At 35.2% G+C, this 25,192-nt stretch overlaps 1 protein-coding gene across 12 annotated transcripts in view; it reads right to left on the bottom strand.

The window, feature by feature from the left end:
• Positions 1 to 25,192, bottom strand: part of LOC117334864 (paired box protein Pax-5-like) — a 73,824-nt gene that overhangs the window by 26,224 nt on the left and 22,408 nt on the right. For 3 of the 12 annotated variants that reach the window (XM_033894716.1, XM_033894727.1, XM_033894719.1), the window contains exons 3-4: positions 17,861 to 17,887; positions 455 to 620 (exon numbers count right to left, since the gene is read on the bottom strand). In XM_033894716.1, coding sequence (XP_033750607.1) covers positions 455 to 620; positions 17,861 to 17,887 — 193 coding nt within the window. Of the gene's footprint in view, positions 1 to 454; positions 621 to 2,658; positions 4,380 to 5,237; positions 5,592 to 11,217; positions 11,488 to 17,860; positions 17,888 to 25,192 lie in introns of those variants that run through there. The other 9 variants (XM_033894709.1, XM_033894734.1, XM_033894770.1 and 6 more) reach the window with 8 other exon arrangements.

The following is a 25,192-nucleotide window of genomic DNA, read 5'->3' as shown; positions in this document are numbered from 1 at the left end:
TGCACCATCTTCATCAATACACTGGCGATGATATCAGTAACGACCTATGGTCACATCAACGCCCCAACATATAATATTCAAGCCAAACGGTGGCAGCGAACGTGTCATTTCGTGTCATCTGGGTTTAGTATCGGCTGGGAAGGTTGATGTGGCTATCTGCCTCGTAACCAGGGATAGGTAACCAATGTTTGTCTCTGTGGACTTTACACATAAAAGCTTCAAAAGTCGCACATCGGAATCAAAGATGAAAGACCATGTACTATGGTTGGAGGCAAAACATACCAACCTACTGATGGTTATCTGCCGACCGGCAAATGGCTCATTTTATTTCCAATCGTTTCATTTAAGAAATGCCGTCTAACCGACGGTGATTAATAAATCCTGGACATGCGAACTGGTCTGCAGTTGTTGGCAAAGAAATAAAAGAAGTTTAAAAGGAAAGAAAATAACTTACCTCCCAAGAATTTTGCTGACACATCCATGGGATACCCTGAGCTGGCGTGAGATGTCGCAAGGCCTAACTCCCTGGTGGGCCAGTTCCACAATTCTCTGTCGCACCACATCGGGCAGCGGTCTCCCGTTCACAAATACACCTCCTAACTGATTGACCCCACCATGACCTGAAAATGGACAAACGCTTCCAAAATTATATGAAAATCGAAAAAATACGTTTTCGTTATTTATATGTAGGTGTCGTGTTTAAAATTTAGAGTAAAAATGTTTGAAAAAATTATAACCGTGTGTTTAGAAATATATATATGTTTCCATATACCACTGGCAATTAATTTTGTTGGAATATTTTCAAATCAATATTTAAAATGTATTTCGCATCTGATATTTTTTATTCTTATTCTATATATGAATGTTAAATAAAATACTTTATCATCTTGATGTAGGTTTAATAAACTAACATGACTTTGCTTTTTCAAAAGTTTATACATCCATATCAATTTAAATATAAGTTTTATCCAATGAAATACGAATTATAATTTATAGTCTACATTACTTTATATACGGTGAAATTATAGCATATCAATTAATATCTCAAGAAAACGAAAATGTTCAAAACATCGAAGAAAAATATCTAAAAATATTATATAAGAAATATATATATATCTATTATATGCTAGATACGAACTAGATCAATAAAAGAAAAAAGCACATGAGAAGCAACATCATCTTTGTTGCAAGTTATTTCTTCTTTAAACGATTGCAATAAAATGAAAAATAAAATAAAAATCTAGGAAAATATATCTATAACAAAACTAATAGTGATATATATATATACAGTATATAATTTCATTTAACAATTCGATTAAGTGTTTCGTTATTTTTTATGAAATATGTAAATGAGTACAATATATATACTAATATATTCATTTATAGAAAAATGTTTGTTGTGTGTTTTTAACAATATTTCCACCGGAAACATAAGAAGTAAAGTAAGAGAATTGTTTACACGACTGACGGTCTAGATTTACAATACATTACGACAGAGTTCATGTTGACTCATTTACCGCAAATAAGCGGATAAAATGGCAGTCTGGTTATTGTTTTAAAATATCCCGATATCAAACGGAACTTAACTTCACAATAGTTTAGTTCCTACGTGATTAGGGCTAAATGTATAATCTATAAATTCACCAGCACTGTAAAAATAAATATAACGTTTTAAACCGAGTGCAAAGGGTGTAAATGTGAATAAATGTTCAGGTGCTTATATACGGAATATATGTAGTTAATTATGTAGCTTTTGTAATAATTTACCGTTGGATGTAGACTGGTTAAAAATATAATTTGATTTAAATAATTGCTATAATTTCCATATTTTCATATGATGTTGGACTTTGTCCAGTAGGAGGTCAGTGGAAGGCGATCAGGTAGTGTCATATATACATACGGCATACAGATATATATTGTGAACGAGAGACCCCAGCCGAACAGACATCACAACCACATAACATAAAGTCAACATACAATTAGAAACAAAATCACTCATCATAAACATAATGTCACAAAATGCATAATTTACAACCTCTCCAGAAAAAGTTATAAGATATGTTTTTCAAACTAAGTAACCTATTTTGGTATACACTATATAATATAATGAGCATTCGTTAAACACTGAATTTGATACAACATTCCAATTCTTCTTTAAATCATAGAATAAAATTTGGTAAGAGATTATTTCGCTTCATTTAAATAAGTTTTGTTCCATTTATCATACAACACCAAAATCACTTTAAAATAATGTCGTATGGTATCATAATATTAATGATATATTCAATTGTACTATTGATGAGCTTTCGCTAATTGGAACTTCAAAATATGGTGTCGATTCAGAGATAATTTTACTTTTTCCGAATCAATCTGGAATAATCAACAGATGACATCCAATAATATTATTATAATTAATTCAATTAAATAGATTATGACGTTGACATGTATTTGTTATATATTAGAAAACATTTCTGATAAAAATATATTATTAAATTAGCACGCGTAAAAAGTAATGTAGTTATGGACTGCAATGAAATATATTAGAAAAATCCACCCGATAATTTATCTTTAATGACATGATGAGGTCCAGAAAGATTTTACAAAACTCAGAATAATTTTTTTCCTTCAGATTTTCCCCTGAAATACGTTTTGTTTTACCTGCAAATACGTCGTATGAACGAGGAGGCAGTTGGTAGGCTAGAGAGTGTGGTGCGTATGATCCCCACGTGTTTTGCATGGTTGGATAGTTAACCAAATACTGACGAGTATGAGAGCCTCCTCTGGTGTTATGGGATACGACTGTGAGAGGAAGCCATGTACCCCGATCGAGCGCGGTATTGTGTACAAGTCCCGGTCCACGCAACAAGCTATAGGTTCATTTGACAAGAGTGGGTTCACAGGGCTTTGTATTCATCCACACACTAACAATAGCCCGTGCATACCTCCAATCGGGCCCACCTCTAAATGACGAGACTCCAAACAATATAACTTCATTCAGTACACCATTCAGGGATCCGAGGGTTTTTCATTGACTTCAGTTATTGTTTTCGGCAGTAGAATTCGCTCAGATTAATCCTTGATTAAGGAATTTTCGACAATCACAAAATTACTAATGAATACGATAAATATTACACGATTTCATCATTCTACACAAGAAAATATACTTCAAAATATTCCTCGGAATATATCCACATTTTCTTCAATTGAGAAAAATTAATCAGTGACCATGTTTAAATGGTTATGTAAATCTTCCTCCTTTCTTTCTTCCTTCTGTCAACCTTATCCGCCTGTTCCAGTCAATCTATTTTGGCGGTATGTAATGTGTCATTTCTACGACTCTCGGCAATTTAACGCCCCAAATGTCAAAGTTGCTGAAACATGCACAGAATTTAGTTTCAAGAAGAGATAATGTCTAATATGCCGGCATTAGAGTACGGAACAAATGCCCCCACTTGTTAGTCAAAAGAACACTGGGGCAAATTGGACCAATTTTGCGGTATTACCATCAATTCAAATTGCAGTATTTTTGCTTGTTGCTTCCTTTTGCTGCAAGTTCAAAGTTTTTGCCCAACTTATATATTTCCCTAATAACTCCGATCTCTCAAAATTAGCCACATTAGGTAATTGATCGTGTAAACTGTTCTGAATATTATATGTGCTGTTTTGCACTTAATATCAAAATACGACTGGTGACTAGTAAAGGCCAGTGTTGTCGGGCCTCGGAGACCGGTGAGAGGCTAGAGTAGATTTTAAAGGACTGGGCCGTGAGACCGCCCTGTACCAATCAAAGATGCTCTTAATAAAACCACAATACCACAGCAGGTTTCCTTTGCTGATCACCAAAAACAAACTTCAGTACTTAAAGTTAAGATTTCTATAAGATCCCTGATAAGCTATGGTGGATATTTTTCACCAAAACCTCCTGACAGCAGGTGAGAAAATTGATGTCCGCGCTTTGGGCGAGATATTCATCAATTGTGTACAAAGAGAAAGTAGCCTTGATCTATACGAGTGACACTAACAGAGTGTTCTCCATCAACCTAGACGAGAGCATCAAGAAAGAGCACATCACCATTTTACCTGGTCATACCTGCACTTTACTTTATGGCAGGGAACACCATCAAATCGAAAATTTTAATCTGTAAGGCTGGTAGCGTTGTCGTATGATATATATGCCAAATAAATATACACGTGATCAAGATACCTGTTCATAGGTGAGGACAAAGACTCACATTAAAGGAGTGGACGTCAGGTGAAAACTACCAAATAATGTGAGAATAGAAATCACTACAAAGTTCAGAACAAATCATCTGCTGTTGTCGGTCGACACTTTATATTAGATATAGAGCATCGTCTTACTGTCTGTAGAACTGAATTAACAGTTGATTCAGACAAATAGTGAGATGTCCAACACTTCCAAATTAGTATTTAACCTTTTGACTGCAGGTAATAAGATGAACGAAATAACAACACTTACCACCAACGATTGACAGTCCTTGTAAATAATCATAATGATGAAGACATAAGAGCCAGAGCTACAGCACTAGTACATGCTGGTGTTAGCCACTGTTTGTGGGATTTGGGTATAGTTTAGATTGATATATACAAACTTTGTTGGTGAGGCGTGTAGGCCCGTGTTGTGGTAGTTGTAATAGATTTTCACAGTGGGACAATAAATGGACTACTAAGGTTCTCCTGTGCTCTGATCCGAGCCATGGGTCCGCCAGTGCTCGGATGGCGTGATGCAAGATGTTCAGAAAAGGTTCCGGGCGGGTACCACTATGATGACAGTTTACACTGCCGGGTCGCTCTACCTATGGTATATTAGCGATCCACGACGTAGCCCATGGAATTGCCAGTTAGTTATCACGTTAATTTGGTGCGCGTTAGTCCGTTGAAATTATGACTGCAATGGGCACGAAATGGAGCCAGCAACCCGATCCGTTAATATGTGGATACGCATACTCATTTCAGTGAGACCTGTTTTACGGGTGAGAGATCCAGAGCACGGTACAGTAGTAACACGTATATGAAATATTATTTGACTGGCAGCGGACGGTTAGATATGCTGCACTTAACCTCTAACAAAACATTAATACGAAATAATCATCAATTGATCTTTTAGGACCAAGGTTTGGTTATTCAATAATTACGGCTACCAATACCAGCATGGAACATCAATGATTTAGGTGTAAATAAAAACACACCCTATCCACGTGTACACGACTGTGACTTACTTTTACAGGAATGATAAAAATCCACCATATTCAAATTAGGATTATGATATCGATAAGCTGTTGACAAATCCATGACTGGACACCTCTTTAAGTACTCAGTCGAATGTAGTGTTCCGGATGAGGAGGGATCACCGACTCCGATTCCAGAGTTATATTGTTCCGGTATCTGGTGGTTACAGGGTATGTCGTTGTTTACTAGATCACAACGAACTCTCTCCCTCAGTGTGTTGTCTTATTTCCGTTCCTTCACTTCGGAATCTTTCAACTGCATCTGTATTAACCAAATTGATGCCTTTTCGACATTTAGATTTAAATTTGAAAGCAGACAAGCCGCGTATATGGATCAAGATGTATACATCATAAATATTACAGGTCAATGCTGGTTTACAGCATAATTCAAGCATCATAAGCAATGCATCAAAGATAGTATTTCATACGGATGATCGATCAAAGTTGGACACGCCTCCCGAGCGACAAGTCCGGCCCACCTGAGTACCTGCCCAATTAACCATATAAGTAAATCACGTGACATGTCGCCAAGTGTCCCGTGCTGTCAATCTAGCGAGGTGATGAGCAATCAGTGGGCTGTATTATCTCTCCACAGATACCACTGGTGCGTGTACCGTATACAACCATTCCATGTTTTTGTAAACACAGGGGTCGACATTCCGTTAGAAGAGTGACCACATTTTATGACAAGATAGATCAACGACTAAAAAAAACATTTCTTATGAAGTACCAGGCTAGTGACCAGATATAAAATAAACGATTGATACATTGGTCTTCAGCGATATTTTCTTGTAGTAGAAGTTGTTGACTGATTTGGCCGCTGCCTCGTGTCAGTCCGTACGACTATTTGTCCAATTACTGGTGATAATTTAATGAGCCGCCATCCCAGCGCTCGCAGCATAGTTATAATACACGATAACAATCATCCGTGTCATGTTAACACTGTTCCTTGCCTAGGAAAGTGTTTAAATTTTCATATTGTTGTGGTATGGCAAACCCAGGCCCATAGATCGGCGTGAAATCATTTGTACCAAGCACGGTAATGATAAACCTAAAGTGAATCAGCAATATATTGTTAACTAACTACATATAAAAGCGTATAATAGTTTAAATAATTTGACCCATCAACATATTCTTTCATCATGTTTTTTTTATATTATTTTTGACATATAGATACATATTCCAGTGAATATGTCTCCTAAATTATCTAATGCATTTTATAAGGATTGTGATAAAACATGTTTTGATTGTTTTAGTGTTATTTGCTTGTGTATTGAGATATCCGCTATCAGGCATGCCGTTAATCTGTCCGGGTGTCTCACGACTTGACAGTCCTCATTCTGGTCCTGGAGATTTCTGGCTATTTCGCCTGATTAATCCTTTATTGAGTTGTCAAGCACCATACAATTGGGTATTGGCGCTTCTTAACAAACCACGCGGCACGCAAAACAATCGCCTCACGCAATTTTCTCCCAGCACGAGCACTGACTCGTGTTTACAAAGAGTTGCATAGTATTCGTGCACGTGCTTTTCGTTACAATATATATATATATAAATGTAACATAATGAATATTGCAATTATCTTCTGTTTGCTAATTTCTAAACAATAATTTATAGAAAATGGAATTAGAGACTTTCCTTTCAAGATATGGCACTAATAAAAAAAATACACAATATGGATTTGGAATTGACATTATTATTCTGACAACTGCTTTCTATTTCTTTACAATATTTCTAAAATAATCGCTACTGATTTCTGAAATAAAAATCCAAATCTGGTGAGCTGGGATTTTATCTAGTCAAGGTGTCTTGTTTTATGTTTTAATTAATTATATTATTAAAAAAGAAATTGGATGATTGAATATTTAGAATTCACCAGATAATAATTGAAATGTCATATTCAAAGAAATAATACATTTTTGTTTATTTCCCTTAACTATTAAATATAAAATCACACATAGCCATTTTTCAACAGACATTAGCAGCTTTCTGAATGACATTAATATGTATAAACTCGTTAGAAGTAAAACTGTTGTGGAGAAATACAATATAATATCTCTAACATAAAGCTTCATTATGAAACCGGACCTCCTGGGGCGACCAGAAGACGGACACTGGGTACACCTTGGCTGGTCAGTCAGCCCAAATACATGTTATTGTGATTGGGCGTTATCACTTTAAGTAGAAATTCTAACATGGTTTCGTGTTAAAATGTGCCTCCTCACGAGATTAAGCCATTTACTTGACAGCAGAGGAAAGTTTCCTCGACAGAGCGACATCCCAACCGGAAGTTCAATCCTTTGTTAAACCCGAGCAATTCTCCATTCGTAATTCTAGACAATTTCTGCCACTTTTGGATGTTGTGTTACTTTGCTTTCTAATAAAATACAACTCGGTCTTTGTTCGGGCAATACCCGGCTGTTGTTATGTTATGACACAATATGGAGTTGTCACCGAACACTCTGATAAGAAACCGGATAGTACGTACAGACATACGCTCACGTCAATCAAACCATCGGTCCTACAAATTGAATTAGGTGTGTATTATTATAACAAAAAAATACGTTTTGATTTATAATTTCAGTTGTAACAAGGATTGTTGTTAAAATCCATGAAACAATATGAAAAGCAAGTGATACAGTTTTCTATATATTTTGATAACGTTATGAAAATACTCATTTATTAATAACACTACACAAAAACTGTTCCTTCTTTTTAAAATAATTTCCTTATACACAATTATGCTTAAGATTTAAAATTACAATAAAAATAGGACTCTATTACATATAGTTTTTCAGTACCAAATATCAACATGGTGTATTTTATACAATGGATATTTATGCCGTATGATTTCAAAACAAAATACAATGCAAAACGTTTCGGAAAAAAATACATTCATATGCCGTCCTAATCATCATTTTTTTAACGAAGAAGGGAGTAATTATAAACTAGTATATCAATACAAATAAGCGTCGGGAAAATAGTGCATTGTAACAGAGTTTAAACGCCACTGATGCGAGGGTAGTTTGTAAACACGGCTTCATATGATATACTGTAGCTTATATAAGGAATGTCGACTGGGCCACGGAAGATGTAGAAGATTCGCTCGACTCCCTCAGCAGTGTAACAAAATCTCTTTTTAATATATACCTCTATTTACATTCAAATTCACTTGCATGCGAAGAATAAGGTGCTAACCGGGAAGGAAATGAAATGTTGGACGGAAAATCGTCAAATAATGACTTATATTTTTACAAAGTATAAAGAGACTATCTTCATGGTGTATGACTTCCAACACAGTACCCGTGAGTAAAATAAATGATAAAACAAATATATCAATTAAAAAAAGATATACCTTATTTATCTAAATTTCTCTGTCTTCATGTTTAGCGGTAATCAGAATTTATGAGAAACATTTTGTTTATTTCACACATGCATAAATCACAATGGAGGTTTAATGAAATATTGTTGTCACTCGCAGATTGTCCTTTGGTTTGTTAGAGATATGAACCTCGTATAATATCTGTCATTTTCTTATCAAAATCATGTGACATCTAGATCATCACTGCTCTTATTTATTACCTTAATTAAATCAAAGCAATGTCACAATATGAATTGATAATTGTGATTAAGCTTCCAAAGGTTTAACAAAAAACAGTAATGAGCATGTTGTTTACAGCAAAACAATAAAACCTGGACTAAATTACATGTCCCCTGTATCGGTAAATAACCTACATTCCATCCAAATAAATCACTTAGAAATACTAATTTCCGATATATTTTAAAGCAATAATTCAAATAACGTACAAACATTCATAACAGTGACGTAGTATGTTAATGACGGATTTACCAAATATATTATTATATCACTACCTGTATTGTATTCGGTGTATTCTGCTAAAATGTGTTTATATACTTTTCTACCTGTAGTGTACGAGTGTTATCCAGCTTATTGTTGAAATATCAATAAAAAAATATTTTACCCGAGTGTATAATATAAAATCATTTTTAACTCTCTCTCTCTGATAGAATTTTATCCATTTTCCTGATCATTGTTAAAATGGTAATATTTTGTTTGTAACTACCGTGTACGATTTTTGTCCTACTTATTGCTAAAATGATAATATATAATAAATATTTTGTTACTTTATCGTACGAATTTTATCCTGCTTATTCCTGAAATGATAATCTATAATAAATATTTTGCTACTTGGTCGTATATTTTTTATCCTGCTTATTCCTGAAATGATGATAATCATAGAATTATGAAAATATAACTGCCGTGTAAGAGTTTTATCTTGCTAATTTCTGAAATGTTAATATTATGATATAGTTTTGTTTAGCTGTAGTGTACGAGTTATAGGCTTCTCCATTAAACTACTTTTAATGGAAATAATATAATAATGGTAATGGAACTGAATGACACGTTTACATTACATTTTATCTGAAGGTTAAAACATTCTGTATTGGAATTCTACAAAAACACACCTGCTGAGTATAGTATCCCTTTATGGAATTATTAAATTAATATTATCAAATTTAGTATATTTTAACCGAATATATATACTTTCATTATGAATACCGGCATTTTGAAACTATGTATAATTATACTACCTTTATACACTCTCTCTGTTACAGAAACGGTAAATAAACCATGTAAGGGAAAATCCTACTTCACCTGCCTTCGTTATATTACAAATATTTATGGTAATATCTATATTACAGAAAACGTTTAAAACCAACAGGAGAATTCCTTTAAATATTTATCAGCGTGGATCTCATATTGAATGACAATCAATGATGTGTAACTAACAACCCCCTCCCCTGCCTGTAACAGTTCGAGTGAGGGCTGGCCATGTTATGGTATGTCAGTAAAACAGATGTTTTCACTAACTCGGAGTAAAAAAGTGACAATCCTCCATACCGATTGGTTTGATTTGTATGATAATACCTCATTCTGCCAAGTTTTTTTCCCCGCTTGCCTCGAGTTCAAAGCAAAACACACAAAAAAAGAGGTTCGCCTATAGATCTCCACGAACAGATTCCAATCAATAACGCTTGGCCATCTATCAGCGTGCTTTCCTAAACAAACCACAGCCCTTTTCTTCTTTCTTTAATTTATATTTTTACATATTTTTTCTTACATTGATCATATGAAGATTTTTGTGAAATAACACAATGAGTAAATGTTGGAAAACACGTTTTTTTTTTTGTTCTGGTCTAACGTTCATTGAATGTATCTATGTTAAAATGCTATCAATAAAAGTAAGGATACCGAGATTTTGTCTTCAGATTTTAAGATTAATGCTTTCCGAACATAATACGCAAGTTAAAATCTAAAATTAAAAAAAATCTCAATTTTCTAAAAAGTCTATTTATTTTGGTGTCGAGCATCAATCAATCCACCTGGCTAAATTAAGACAGGATTGACGAGGGTATATGTCGGTTGTTTAGGGTACATAACAAGCGCCTCATCCATTTTCCTGCATCTTCTCTACGGCACTCTGCTGATGGCTTTCTCAGACGTTCATGTCATTATTTTTTTCTTCTCTTTTTTTATATCTCCGAATCGATGTTTTCATGCCACACATAGCCGACACATCCACTGTTTTTTCCCATATGTCAACTTAAACTTCGCTTGGTAAAAGTCAGCTTTCATGCTTGTATACACCCGAGCAGACCAACACAAAGCAATACCGGTGTGGAATTTTAGAAATAATTAATGAAATATTGAATGGCGTCCAATTACTATTACTATCCCCATTGTTACTACCATTATAATTAAATGTGTCTAAAAATAAAAATTATACTCATCAATATCAAAACAAAAATAAAATATGTTTTGCTTGAAATTAGAAATTATCATGTATATAACCAATTAAATTTAGAAGAAAAAAAACATGCTGTTATGAGTAGCAGAATTTACATGCAATAGATTTAGTTTACTATGATATATTTAAAAAAAAGTTACCTTTGATACGTGTAGGTTTTCTGCTAAAAAATCCGTTACACCCCCCGGGTGGGAGGGAGTAGGGTCCATAAGACGGAGGTACGGAACTAAACCTACAGGCTCCGGAATTGGTCACATTTTGATAGGCACATGCACTGTTAAAATCGCAGTAGGATCCTTGTTTGTAGGAAGGTGGGTAAGCATATGGCACTGTGTCGCCAAAGTAAAGCATGTCCATAGCTTTGTTCCGTCACTGGTGTATCATAATACAAACAGGAATGAAAAATCAAATGAAATATAGATCTTGTTTTAAATTTCCTCTGATAGAACTCCCTTGCGTCATCGACACAGACGCCGGGGCTCGGTCGATCCAATGTCAGCAATGCTAATAGTTTTTTATGCTAGAACTCCAATCTCAGTTGTCATCCAAACTCGATCTTTACTCGTCGGTTCTACTTCAATTTTGGTATCCGATATATATTTTTCTGTGTATATGTGATTACAGCGTACATATATATATATATATATATATATATATAAAGGGATGTGAGCAATTGTATTAGGACTATGTCAACATCACGTTGAGATCCGTTACAACATAGCAGCACTACATCAAAGACGCTATAACAATCAAGTGCCGGACTATTAGGGCAGGTTAGGATTTGGTGTGGCCAGAATTAAGAATATTCATATTCTGTACGCCGTCCGTGACGAATCAGCGTTGTGGCGGTCGTGCGGATGTTACGATATCAGTGTCCGGTGTCTTCCCCATCATTAGGGATGCACTCTCGAGTATCAGAATTAAAGATCAAGAGATAGTCCGTCTTTGAGGACCGCTGAAGCTAGCGACTGGCGAGAAGACTCCGACATATGTCCGTGCTCGACTCCATCTACAAGTGAGGTGCCATGTCCCCCTGAAACACAGATTCTGTAGACAGCAGGCCTGCAGGGCTTCTCACTCTGTCAAATTTTGGATGGACACGCGCTCCTAACCAACAAATAAGCAAGTCTTGGAGTTGTTTGCTGTTACAGCTAACTTTGCTTCCCTCCGCCTCCTACTCCTCCTGGCTCATCTCATTATATATAACCTTATCAGGCTGTAAACATAATATCTGCGTGGTTTTAACCAACAAAAATCATAGCAGTAATCCGATTTAGACCGCTGTGTCTGTAGGCCTCCGCCGTTAGGCAGCCTTCAATTATAAGTCGAGTCAACTCAAATGCCAACAACTTTGAATGTGTTGACGGTGTGGGGGAAAGCATACAAAACCTTCATTAACTCATCCTTACATATGCCTTTGTTATATCATAAAACATCGACAGAAGATAGTTTTAGACTTGATTACTTTATTATAGAAATGATGACAACTTGGTAGGAAATCGGAATTAAAGGCGAGCGACACTAGTGTATTCCGCCGCATGAGACGGCTTAGGCAAGTCCGAATTTGTCTCGTTTATACATCTCTGGGGATCGTTTAAAATTGGTGCCCTCTCCATATTAATTTTCTCCCTGTGAAGATTACTTGTAACGTTACATCTCATCCCGATTAATTAACTGAAGTTTATCTTAAAGATTGTCGAATGAGATGATAACAGAGCATCACTCTCAGCCTCCGCAACATTTGATGTTTCCCGCGACATGGCTACCACTACATTTGTCCCCATTTGGCATTCCGATCACTAGATAAGGGGTCGCTCTTTCACACGCGGGTCTCCCAGGGGAGGTAATGGGAGAGGTTTTCAATTAAATAGTCCAGACAATTATCTCTCCACCTTCATTTACATTTTGGTTGTCACAACTACTCTGAACAAAATAGTCGTTAAGTTTTGTTTAACTAAATATCGCAGAGAAAAAAAAACTGATGAGAGATTTAATGTCGGTATTTAATTAGATCGAAATACCTGTATGCATCCACACACCTGTTCATATCGGAAATATCTACTGTAGTCTGTTTACTAATCACAGAAAAATGTTAATTAACTTGTTTATAAATAAATAGATGTATGAAGTGGAAAACCGGTCCCGATTTATAACTATATAGCACTTTCATGTGCGCGGTTAGTTAACAGGATTAAACATGGCAGAATTTATTGGTTTTTACTTAATTAAATTTTATACGTAATACATGCAATATATTAAGATAAAGGTTAACATGTAAACAAGTATAGTCATTTGGTACAAAAAAAACCTATAAAATTCTAACGGCCATAAAACTTAATTTTACACATTATTACATTAAATCTTAAACAGGTTCCCTATTTGACAAAAATATCTTATTTTTCTGTGACCAAATATTTCTTTTCATTCTCACAGAAACAATTTATAACAAACAAACAAACATAAAGAACTGCTATAGATAGTCTTAACATATATTCAAACTAAATGTAGTATTAAAAGCCTTAAAAGACTGGGCACACCTTAAAGCCATTTCTCAAACCAAGCCTAAGACAGTCAATGACTATATAACCCAACTCTGTTGATATTTCTACCTACAATGGATGGGACGTGTTTTATGAAGGGGCAGTTCACGGCCGATCCATCTTTCTACTTTCTTTGATTCAGGATGAGCGATGAAGTTAAGACAAATGGGTAGTGGGGGTCATTGTGCCTTATAAATCACAAAGCTCACTCGTCAAAGCTACCAGCACATACATCTGTTCCCTTTCATGCAATATCTTTACAAAACATTCGTCTATATTTTTTCCTCTTTCCAGTACTTTTATTTTCGTAAGCTGCTATAAAATCATTTCGGCTACACTACAAAGACGCGTCATTAGAAGGCATGTATTTACTCAGTGGACAGGTTTAATGTTTACCTGTGCCAGGTCAGGATTCTCTCATTTACATTGCTATCAGTGTCTTCTTTAAAGTAAAGAAATTGGGCTTCCATATCATCATGAGAGTATTTCATTTAACGTCGCAATTACCTGTGGCAAGTTAGAATTAATTTGAGCAGTTTGCATTGAATTTGTATCCTGTCTCGATCGTTGTAACGCAAGAATGATTTATTTATCATTTTAGATGTAATAATCCCAAATTATCATTACCGCCTTTAGACGGGTTTTAATGAAGCTACCAGATATATTTACCTGTAGAGCTCACTAACTAAGCTAAGATAAATGTGTATTCCGCTCTCTCACCCATTAAAGCTAATTAGCTAAAGCCTTCTGCACCATCGCTGAGCCTAATGCCATCGTTAAATACAAGTTTGTTAATGAGAAGGCGGGGGGAGCTATCTCAGCATGTGAATACCGTCCTTTACGAAACATCCACTCAGTATATACATATACCAGTAGGCAGTGACTTAAAACTCGTTACAATTATCTTTAATTTGATTTCGAATAAGTCATCGATTCTTTTGAAGAAAAAAGTCTAAATTTAAGTGGAGGCATACGTGAAATTCTAAAGGTCCCTTTCAAGCAACGTAAGAGAACGCTTGGCCTGTGTCTGTGAACTTGTGCGAAGTAAGTCATTCACATGTAAAACATATGCAAATTATATGTAAATCTGGATTATTCGCTGGCGATGATGAGGATAGAAAGCAATAGTGACTTTCAGACCCAGACAAGCATGTCCAGTGACAAGCTCCAAACAACGAGATAAATAGTTGATGTTGAATTTATAATCCAGTAAACCTAACAATCAACTGACTGCCATGTGGACATTTATGTATGAGTGAACGACCCTCACTGACGATCGGCAGTCAGTCCTGGGAATGGTCAAGGACTGGGAGGATCAGGAGTTAATAAAACAACATTTTAGCTCAGCAGCAATGTGGAAATAGATACCTTCACTTAATAAAGCAACTCGTGTTTCCATTCATCACACTAAAAACGAGACTCCAATTACTAGATAGATTAAAAAATATTAAATGCAACTAATTCATCTATAACACATTAAGATACAGTGAATTGTGAACTGAATAATTCAAAAAAATTTACTTCATTACAAAGATATAAAAGAATATGTACTGTTTTTTTTTAATAATAACTGTCTGTCCATATTTCACCAAGTTCTGAAAATTATTACATTTCGAAATTTTAGACTTTCTGAATCGGTTCACAATACAAAAAAATGTCTATGATTAAGTTGGCTGTATTTTCATTTATTTAATGAAAATTTATTTCTAACTGTTGTGCACGGTACAAGTGGCAGTAACTGATTTCAATACTTTTAGTTGTGAATCTAAACCATGTCACATATTCCAGTGACGAAGCGATAGTTCATTCGACACCTAGCTCATGAATCAAAGAAAGCTGAAACAAAAACTGTTCCAGGTCGACAATTTTCAGCGCACTTTTTTTCCTCATTGTTCATATTATGCGGTGTTATGTATTTGATATAAAACGCGTTAGCGTGAATAATATTGGTTTGACTCCTTGATGACAAGATAGCATTAGTGGCTTAAGTTCAACTGACATCATCAACAAAGGCAGCGAGTCCTTCAAAGCTACAAAATTAACATTTAATTGGCTCGTGCACCTACCAAGTGCCCCGGGGCGACGTAGCTTCTCCGCCCCTTCACCTGTTAGGGTACGACAGGGTGCATGAAGGGGTTGGGCAGTCATGTCACCCACTGAGCTATCTCAACACTACTATATCAATCCACCACGGCAGAATGACATTGTTTTGTTGACGAAAAAGTCAACGTTTTCCAGTTAAATGATCTCTATTGGAAGACGTTAGTCATTTGTTTGGCATTTATTACTGACAATTATGGCGATTAGCCCTGTTTTAATAGCCTCAGAGTTTTTCACGTGTGTTTGTGTGGCCCAATCATACAGAGAATTTAACGTTAACGAGAACGCATTCATTTACTACAACACATATATATATCTTTATCTTTTAGAGGTTTTTTTTAGTCGTCATATGATAAATCCACAAATGATAAATTGCCCTGGTCATTGTTTCATGAAAACTAACAAACACATACCGACATAGTTTTCTCATGAGTACTGCTGTCTATCATATCGACTTTGAACTTTGAATTCATTGCAGTCCGTACACTGATAGCAGCATATGCTTTGAAATCATTGTAAAAGTAAATCTACTGTTATTTATATTATTTATATATACGTGCTTGGGATGATCTGTTTAGACCATGTATGTAATTCAATATACTGAAGTGGTCAGTTACCGTTCAAACAAAGTTGACAAAGTCTCGTAAAAATGTAACATAACAGTTATGTACAAATCTTGTAAAACATGCAGTATTTAACTAACCCGTAAAATCTGCAATATTTAACAAACTCGTAAAAAATAATTAATTAGCTCCTTAATGAGTTATATCTAACCATCTCGTAAAACATGCAATGCTTAACGAACTCCTAAACCGTGCATTACTTAAGAAAATAAAAGAACATTAGCACCAGCCATCGTATTTTGTCTTTTAATAACAGGTTGCATTGACAGAATAGGACTTCTTTGTTCTTAAAGTCCAAAAAATGAACATGCACAAACAACTTGGGACCAAGGAGAAGCTTTGTATGAAATTTTAAAAATATCCAAAGACTGGTGATAACAAACTTGTATCTACCATCAACATCCGTGGTTGCAACTTTCCCCGTGATATTTTTTTTATCAGTCTCAAACTTCAGCATGCACAATTAGATGCCAAAAGGAATCTACTATGAAACTTGATAGCTTTGCGCGAAGCACTTACTTGAAAATAACGATAACTGGTGACATCTCTGTATTGTGATACTATTTGAGTGATACACATCAATATTGAAATACTTTCAGTATTTTGATATAGTGGAAATCTATTGATAAGCTATATTACTGAATTTTGAAATGGATTCTGTAGAAATAAGGCTTTTACAAAAATTATAATATAACAATTTAACACATAAGTTAGACTCAATAAGGAAGTACTATGTAATATGATCGCACACCTGTGATAATATGTATATAACATTAAATGTAATACCGTGCAATTATATTCAACAATATTATAACAAAAGGTATTAATAATACTGTATAATAATGTACTACAATATTCCTTCCATGTAAATGTAATACAATGTAATAAAAATTCTACTATATTCCTACCATGTACATGTACTACAATGTAATAAAAATTCTACAATATTCATACCACGTAAATGTAATACAATGTAATAAAAATCCTTCAATATCCATACCATATATATGTATGTAATGCAGTGTAATTACATATATTCATAAGTATAATACTACCTTATCAAAGTATACATACAAAGTTCCCATCTAAAGTAACAATATCCAAAATGACAATATGAATAGCTTTGTGAAATAGTATGCTAAATAATATTAAAACCTAGCATTAAGTTATCGTATTCTGCTTACTATGATATACCCACGAAATACTTTACACAACATTGTGCTGATCATTTGCCTTCGGATATAGTTAAATCCTAGGCTGAAATGTAATAAATTGTGCTGTCGAAAGTTTTTCATGTAAGACATATAACAGAGGTTATTCAACATATTAGTGTGGTGAAAAATGGAAGAATAGGTGATCGTGGTCTCCCTGTTAGTAGAAAGGGTTACAACACTTCAGACAACAGTGAAAGGTAGGACATGCAATGACTCCTTAGGGAGCCCCCGGAGCATGGGTAGGTTCATCTCTCAACCAGCCAACGATTCTCCGAAACACATAGAAAGAGATAAAAATAAACGTACCATTTCCATCTTCTAAAAAGATCTCCACTGTAGATAGAAATAGCAAACATAATGGTTACAACATAATCAGCGTGGGAAAGTGTCGGTATTACATATCTACATATCTATATAGTGTATATCTATATATCTACCTGTCTTAATTTACATTCTCTGTAGTTATATATACACGTAAATATCTACATAGTATCTACACAGTATATACTCATATTCACACATATATCTACACAATATATATTTATATTTACACATATCTATCTACACAATATATAACTATATTTTACACATATATATGTGCATTGTATATATATACACATATATATATTGTATGTATATTTTGTATACTTATATATCTATACATTTTTGTGACTAAACATTAGATGAGTTTATATATTACACTTTTATCTACTTGCATCTGTCTACACGTTTAATATCTAATTTAATGAATACTTATATCTACATAAAATATATAACATTATATATCTTGTGTATACTTATACCTACATGTTTGTATCTATATATCATATACTTCAATATCTACATTTCATATTGATATTTTGTATATCTGTATTATATTTTGTATATCTATATTATATTTTGTATGTCTATATTATATTTTGTATATCTATTATATTCTTATATCTACATGTACATATAATATACTATAAGTACATAAAATGTACTTTGTATTAGGTATCTACATTATATATATATTGTATATTTTATGTACAAATTTACATGCCTGTATATATATATAATGTATACTTAATTTGTGTCTATTAATATACTAAATATACAATGCCTGTCTGTCTTTTTATTATTATTTCACACAGTTTTGTCTGTACCTGGTGTATACTTATATCTAAATGTTTATTTCTATAAATGATATACCTACATGCATGTTTTATTCATATATAGTAATACAGTATAGAATGGGCATAGATCTTATCACCATAACGTTAAAGATATTTTTTTACATCTTGTGTTTATCTTCATACATGTACAATGCGAACAGTCATACATAGTTGTTTTTACCAGCAGGAATTCAAACAAACACACCATGATAAAACACCAGACACGGAACACACCTACACAGTAAATTACATTGTATCTATAACAATACTGATGAAATTCAGCTTATTCTTTTTCATCAAGACAGTAATGGTGTTCTATGTTCCTATTCAATGTCAAGCTACAAGACTTTTATTTCCAATAAAGTGCACAAAATTGGGCATGCTATGTACATAAACATAGATAATGAAATTTTAATCAGTATACACGTAAGTATGAAAGGACTAGATGAATCCTAGTCAGATATCAAATGACACGTTTACATTACGACTACTCTTGTGTAAATTTGTTTAATATACACCGTTGAGTGTAGACAAGTAAAATGTCCCTTGACTTTCAGTACAGTATGTATAACTGTGTAATCAAAACGTGAACGATGAATGAACCATCGTCAACATGTCAAGTTCGCTCAACCATGTTATGACTCGATCATTTTGTGATGGGCGGAGCCATGTGTGTAAGAGCTCCGCCCACCGAGCAAAAAAAACATAGCTCCGCCCACATGGTGACGCCCACATCACGTCGCTGCAATTCACTGTGGCGTCTTTGTGTATCAACTACTATCAGTAGCGAGTTTTGGTTATGAAAGTATCACTAGAAAACTATCTATCGTCTTCGTTTTAAATTTGCACTTGAGCATTTAAAAGAAAATAATTAAAAACTGATTATCTTCAGGGATTTTAAACATCAGTGAATACAAAAAGTAGAACATTATCAATACAAGTACATTATTGGGTTATTAGGTATGAGACCATATTACTAACTACACGAAATTAAACATACATCAACATTATTTAAAAGAACTGTCATCTAAATTCTTCCGTAAACATCCAATTGTATTCTATATATCAATATATGAGATCGTACATTGACATTTTTTGTATATCATGTATTCGAATACAATTCCTTGTATAAAGTGGAGATTGTTATTTATTATCCGTTTATTACTACCATAATAGACCTCGGGGAGGAAGCTGCTGTCATCAGTTAGCCGTCCTAGGGACATTCATGCCTGTCCCATCAACGGAAAACAGCCCATAAATATCGTACAAACAAACAGACTCTTTGATTGGCGATCAACAACAATTTTCTTGAAACGCCGATATAGTGCATTATTGATAGAAGTAATACGATAGAACAGACTTTAGCCCATAAATATTGATTATAGAATTGGGTTTGTGGAGCGACTAATATTGCATATAGGGACTAGTCACGCGAGGGGTCGGGCAGGGAGGGGCGGTGGCTGTCATTTCTGTACCGGATGTCATTTCCGACACTAGTCACAAACCTTAAGTTGGGGGTAAAAGGTCACACGTGAGATCTGTGTGGGTTTTTCCTCTTTGTTATACAACAAAAACATTATATCCGAAAACAGCATCTAATGTTAATTATCTACTGTGAATGCTAATTCGAATAATAATCACAAACGCTTACTCCTGAAAAGATCCCTCTTTCTAAAATGATAATAATAATTAAACAAACAAAACCGCACCAGTAACATTCACTTCACCGCATAAATGTATTTTCTTACTTAATGAGGTAAGAAATATCTAATATGACAAGGGTTCAAATGTTTTTAACAGACTTTAACAGTCGAGTCTAATGATCCGTGTAAAATGCATTGTTAAACTGTTTATAGTTTATGTATATAAACATGCTCCGTGTTAAACTAGTTTCCGGTCTAAAAGAGACATCAACATTTGCACTAATTAATCTTATGAATGTGATTCGCTAGAGTATGTTTTCACGGTACATTTCTCGATTTTACACATGTTCAGTGATCGTAGAGACCTCGTTCCGTAGGAAGGTGTCGGAATGTGTCTCGAACAGGTGCTAGATTTCACGGGGGTGAGTGAACATCACTTACAGTTCCAGCCGAACGCGTCCCGAGTTTGTACTACATGTACACAGACTGGGGCGTGTTCGAGTGCCACACTCCATCAACGTGTAAATAATCTTGTTTTTCCACCTAATCTACACGCCACGGTCCAGTCAATTGTGACGTCACTACTGCAGTCTGAAGGCAATACACACAATGATGCATGATAAGCCGACAAAACGTCCTGGTGTCCGGACAGATACATTATCTGGATCAAATTCTTTTTTTTTTTAAATAATATATACACACTTGCCAAACGTTCGTCTAATTTTATCAGTCCATTCGTCAAACCGTTCAAGCGAGAACAAATGAAAAAAAACTGACGTCATTAACATTCAAATCAAGTCTTTCACAGCCTGTGGGCAATTTGTTTACGTAATGCTTCACTACCGGGCACATATTATCAAACGGAATGAAAATCATCTCTATGACGAAAGTTTTCAAATACGTCCCCTACATTGGGATAATCGTTATAAAGCATGCGGCTTTTTGACATAGATACCCATCCATCATGTTCATTCACATCAAATTGAACTTAATAACATTTCTATCAATATATACATATATTAGTTTCTACATGTAATTTCAGCGCTGGGAATTAAATTGACTTAAATTGAAATAAAATTTCGACCCCCACCCCCCATTTTGAAATGCTTTAAGAAATTCGGTGTCAAACGTTTATATTTCCATTCCAATGATATACTCGCTTTATCGCTCGTTTAGTCAGTATTTGTAGGTCTGTTTAATATGTTTGTACAGGGATGTTTACCTGTCACGGTAAAAGGTCATCCACAGAAGCACAATTGATTTGTATAGAGATGCAAAGTAAACGCCTTGACGTACACACTCAATGTTGTTTTTTCCTAGCCGAGGGGTAAGTACATATTTATATTAGGCCCATAACATCAATATTTTATACTTAATTGAAAATACCCTAGATGAGTAAACAAAATTGAAAAATATTTGCATCACAATGTTTAAAGCATACCTATACAAAAACTGTGATTTACAAGAAATAAATTTCCGAAATGGGTATTATTGACGGGTAGGTAGAAACGGCATAGATCCTATGGGCGATACCAGTGGACAAATGTCTCTCGGGAAAGGTGAACAGCTTTTTATGTTCATTACTGCCCTACAAGTATCGGTGAGATTCCCATAACCAGTCTTTCATCTTTAGGGTGTCTATTAACTCTAACCAGGCAGCATGACCACATGAAATGGAACCTGTTTCGTTTTCCCTATACACAAGTTAGACATAAATATGTTTTCTATACAGGCACTTAAAAATTGATGGCCGTGTACCCCGGGATGAAAGTGAAAATAGTTTTCAAACAAAAACCATCCACCCGATTCAGAATTATCAAATTGTTGAAAGGACCTGCGCGTTGAATTATGAATACACGCGCTTGTTCTCGATCTATGTAGATATCTCTCCGACGATATAATTAGTTTCCTAAAGATGATGGAAAAGTTGACAACGTCTAGGTACACTAACGCCTTGTATCGGACGCATGGGAATAACGACAGCATCATATCTCCAGTATACCATCACCACAGTTCACAGAAGGCGGCAGGGAATTATGGGAATTGCTTGATAATGTGACAAAAGGCCATGGGAAATGGATACAGAAGGGAATGTTACTGATATAGAAAGCAGCAGGGATTCAGGGGGAATTCTTATACTCAGGAGGCGGCAGTGGATCAGGGAAATGTTTGATACTGGAAGTGATGGGGAATCATGGGAAATCTTATCAATACGGTACAGGGAATCATGGGAAACCTTAACAATACGGCACAGGGAATCATGGGAAATGTTACGGATAGGAAAACTAGGCTACAGGGGAGATAGGTGACGGTGATCCCAGATATTGATGTCATAAGAAAGTACATGTATGTGTAATCCTATGTCACAGGTACAAAATGTATAGCTAGAAACCAGGTACTTCGTAAATAACAAAAGAATACACCAATGCGATGACAAATTTCTGGACATACTGATAAACAGATGACGCAGTACCGACGCACCGAGTGTGACTGAGAATCATTCATAATTCAAAAGGAGCAGTGGTTCTAAGTACCCAATAAACAAGAAACTTTTCGGGTTAAAGACGTAATTCAAAAAGATTGGTGTCCCAAGGTACTCTAGGAAAAGTAGACCCTGACAGACAAAAGCTGTCCTTCTTCAGACCAGGTGTATTGTGTCCGTATTACCGATGAGGGGTATCAATATTTTAAGATAAACGATGATATTCGTAACATCCCAAAGTTTACGAGAATACATAAAAATAAGCTTTTCTAAGTTAACCGCCGCGATATTAAGCATAAATGGATATATTTTGACTAAAGAGTTACGTAATATCTTCTTGTCCATGCAACTTGTGCAATTGTAGTCTCATTAAGTTCCGGAGTACTGTCGAGAAAATACTAAGTTGCGATGTGTATATGGAACCTGTCAATGTTTTGTGGTAAGTTGATGCTGTGGAATACCTTCCCTTATTTAATGTCCGACAGTAGGAAGATTCTATTCATCTTTTGCTATTATTTGTGTCAATAACACACATGTTAATTTATCAATCTTATAACATCTTTAACAATGTTTCTATTTTTTATCAGTAGTGAAGAAAAGAATCATCCCATTCTTGACCTCCTTGGCTCCACCCTTCAAGCCCTTGGGGCGCAGACCCATACATTTCATCAATTCAGATCCCCATGTCCCAACGAAAATAACAATTATCAAGCCATTCGGTGACATTGTATCGCTCTGACGGTATCTGTGTTAGTGGTCTGTTTCGTACCTTTGGTCATTGGGAAACAATAAAACGTCTCCGTTGTCTGCTGACCGTCGTAACTGTTGACCTTGTGCAATAAACGTTGGACGGAGACATGCCGACACAGGACGGCTCCAACTATGTCAACTAAACTGGTAGATACAACAGTAACCTTACAACTCAGGCCAGGGCATACAGGCAACCATAGTAACAACAACTCAGGCCAGGGCATACAGGCAACCATAGTAACACCACTGGTCAGGGCATACCGGTACCCATAGTAACAACAACACTGGCCAGGGCATACCGGTACCCATAGTAACAACAACACTGGTCAGGGCATACAGATAACCATAGTAACAACAACACTGGTCCAGGGCATACAGGTAACCATAGTAACAACAACACTGGTCAGGGCATACAGGTAACCATAGTAACAACAACACTGCCAGGGCATACAGATAACCATAGTAACAACAACACTGGTCAGGGCATACAGGTAACCATAGTAACAACAACTCAGGTCAGGGCATACAGGTAACCATAGTAACAACACTGGTCAGGGCATACAGGTAACCATAGTAACAACACTGGTCAGGGCATACCGGTAACCATAGTAACAACACTGGTCAGGGCATACCGGTAACCATAGTAACAACAACACTGGTCAGGGCATACATGTAACCATAGTAACAAACTAGTTACTGAAATCGTAAGAACACTTCTGGTAATATTACTAGCTGATGACCAATAATAAAGATTACTTGGATAAGTCCACTGCACATAACTGACCACAAACCTCAACTGCCGCGCGCTCATGAGCAACGAATTCTCGGAAATCGCCGCACTGATATCCAATCAGCGCTGTGTGGGGCTATCCAGAGTTTTTATTATGTATTTAATGCCGTGAGTGCTCATTTTAACATTCATCAAAATTATAACAAAGCGCTGTCATGTAGATTTCATTTTTAACTCGAAATAATTAGAATATTCGATGCAAATCAAATAGGACGAATGCCGACGGAATGACAGAAGCATTGACCTTGTTACGCTTAATAAACAAACGTTTGAATTATACCACAGGCGCCTGATTCTGGTTAGTATTTCTTAGTCCCTACTCCTACTGTATCAACAAGGTGTAACACTTGAAGATGGAACGATGTATCGACTGTGGAAGGTAAGTAGGCTATCTATCTCAGAGCTGTTTTAAAACGGACAGTCTGATTGGTCAACAATTATACATAATGTACTTAGTATTGTTTACGGAGCTGTCGAACAATCAGAGTGCCCTCTACATATAGCCTACTCCCTTTCCATAGTCGATGCATCGTCGGCTATCACGAAAACAATATTATTGTAACAGGTCTTTTTAGAATACGTGTATGTATCAATATTTTATATTTTATTATTGTTAAGATGACTGATCCCCGATATTAAACTATGTTTTATACTTTGTAACTATATACTTATACAATGTAATTGCGATATATGACACTAAATGAACAAATAGATTGATTGATTGATTGATTATATATTTATAACCAGAAGCAGACGCTCGTGGTTATACTATGTGACATTGCGATAACTTACAATAATTGCAGCACACATGCATAT

The sequence above is a fragment of the Pecten maximus genome, chromosome 1 (assembly GCF_902652985.1).
Source record: "Pecten maximus chromosome 1, xPecMax1.1, whole genome shotgun sequence".
NCBI classification, from domain to species: Eukaryota; Metazoa; Mollusca; class Bivalvia; order Pectinida; family Pectinidae; genus Pecten; species Pecten maximus.
Note: the sequence above shows the minus strand (reverse complement) of the source record. Positions and strands in the feature narration are given on the sequence as shown.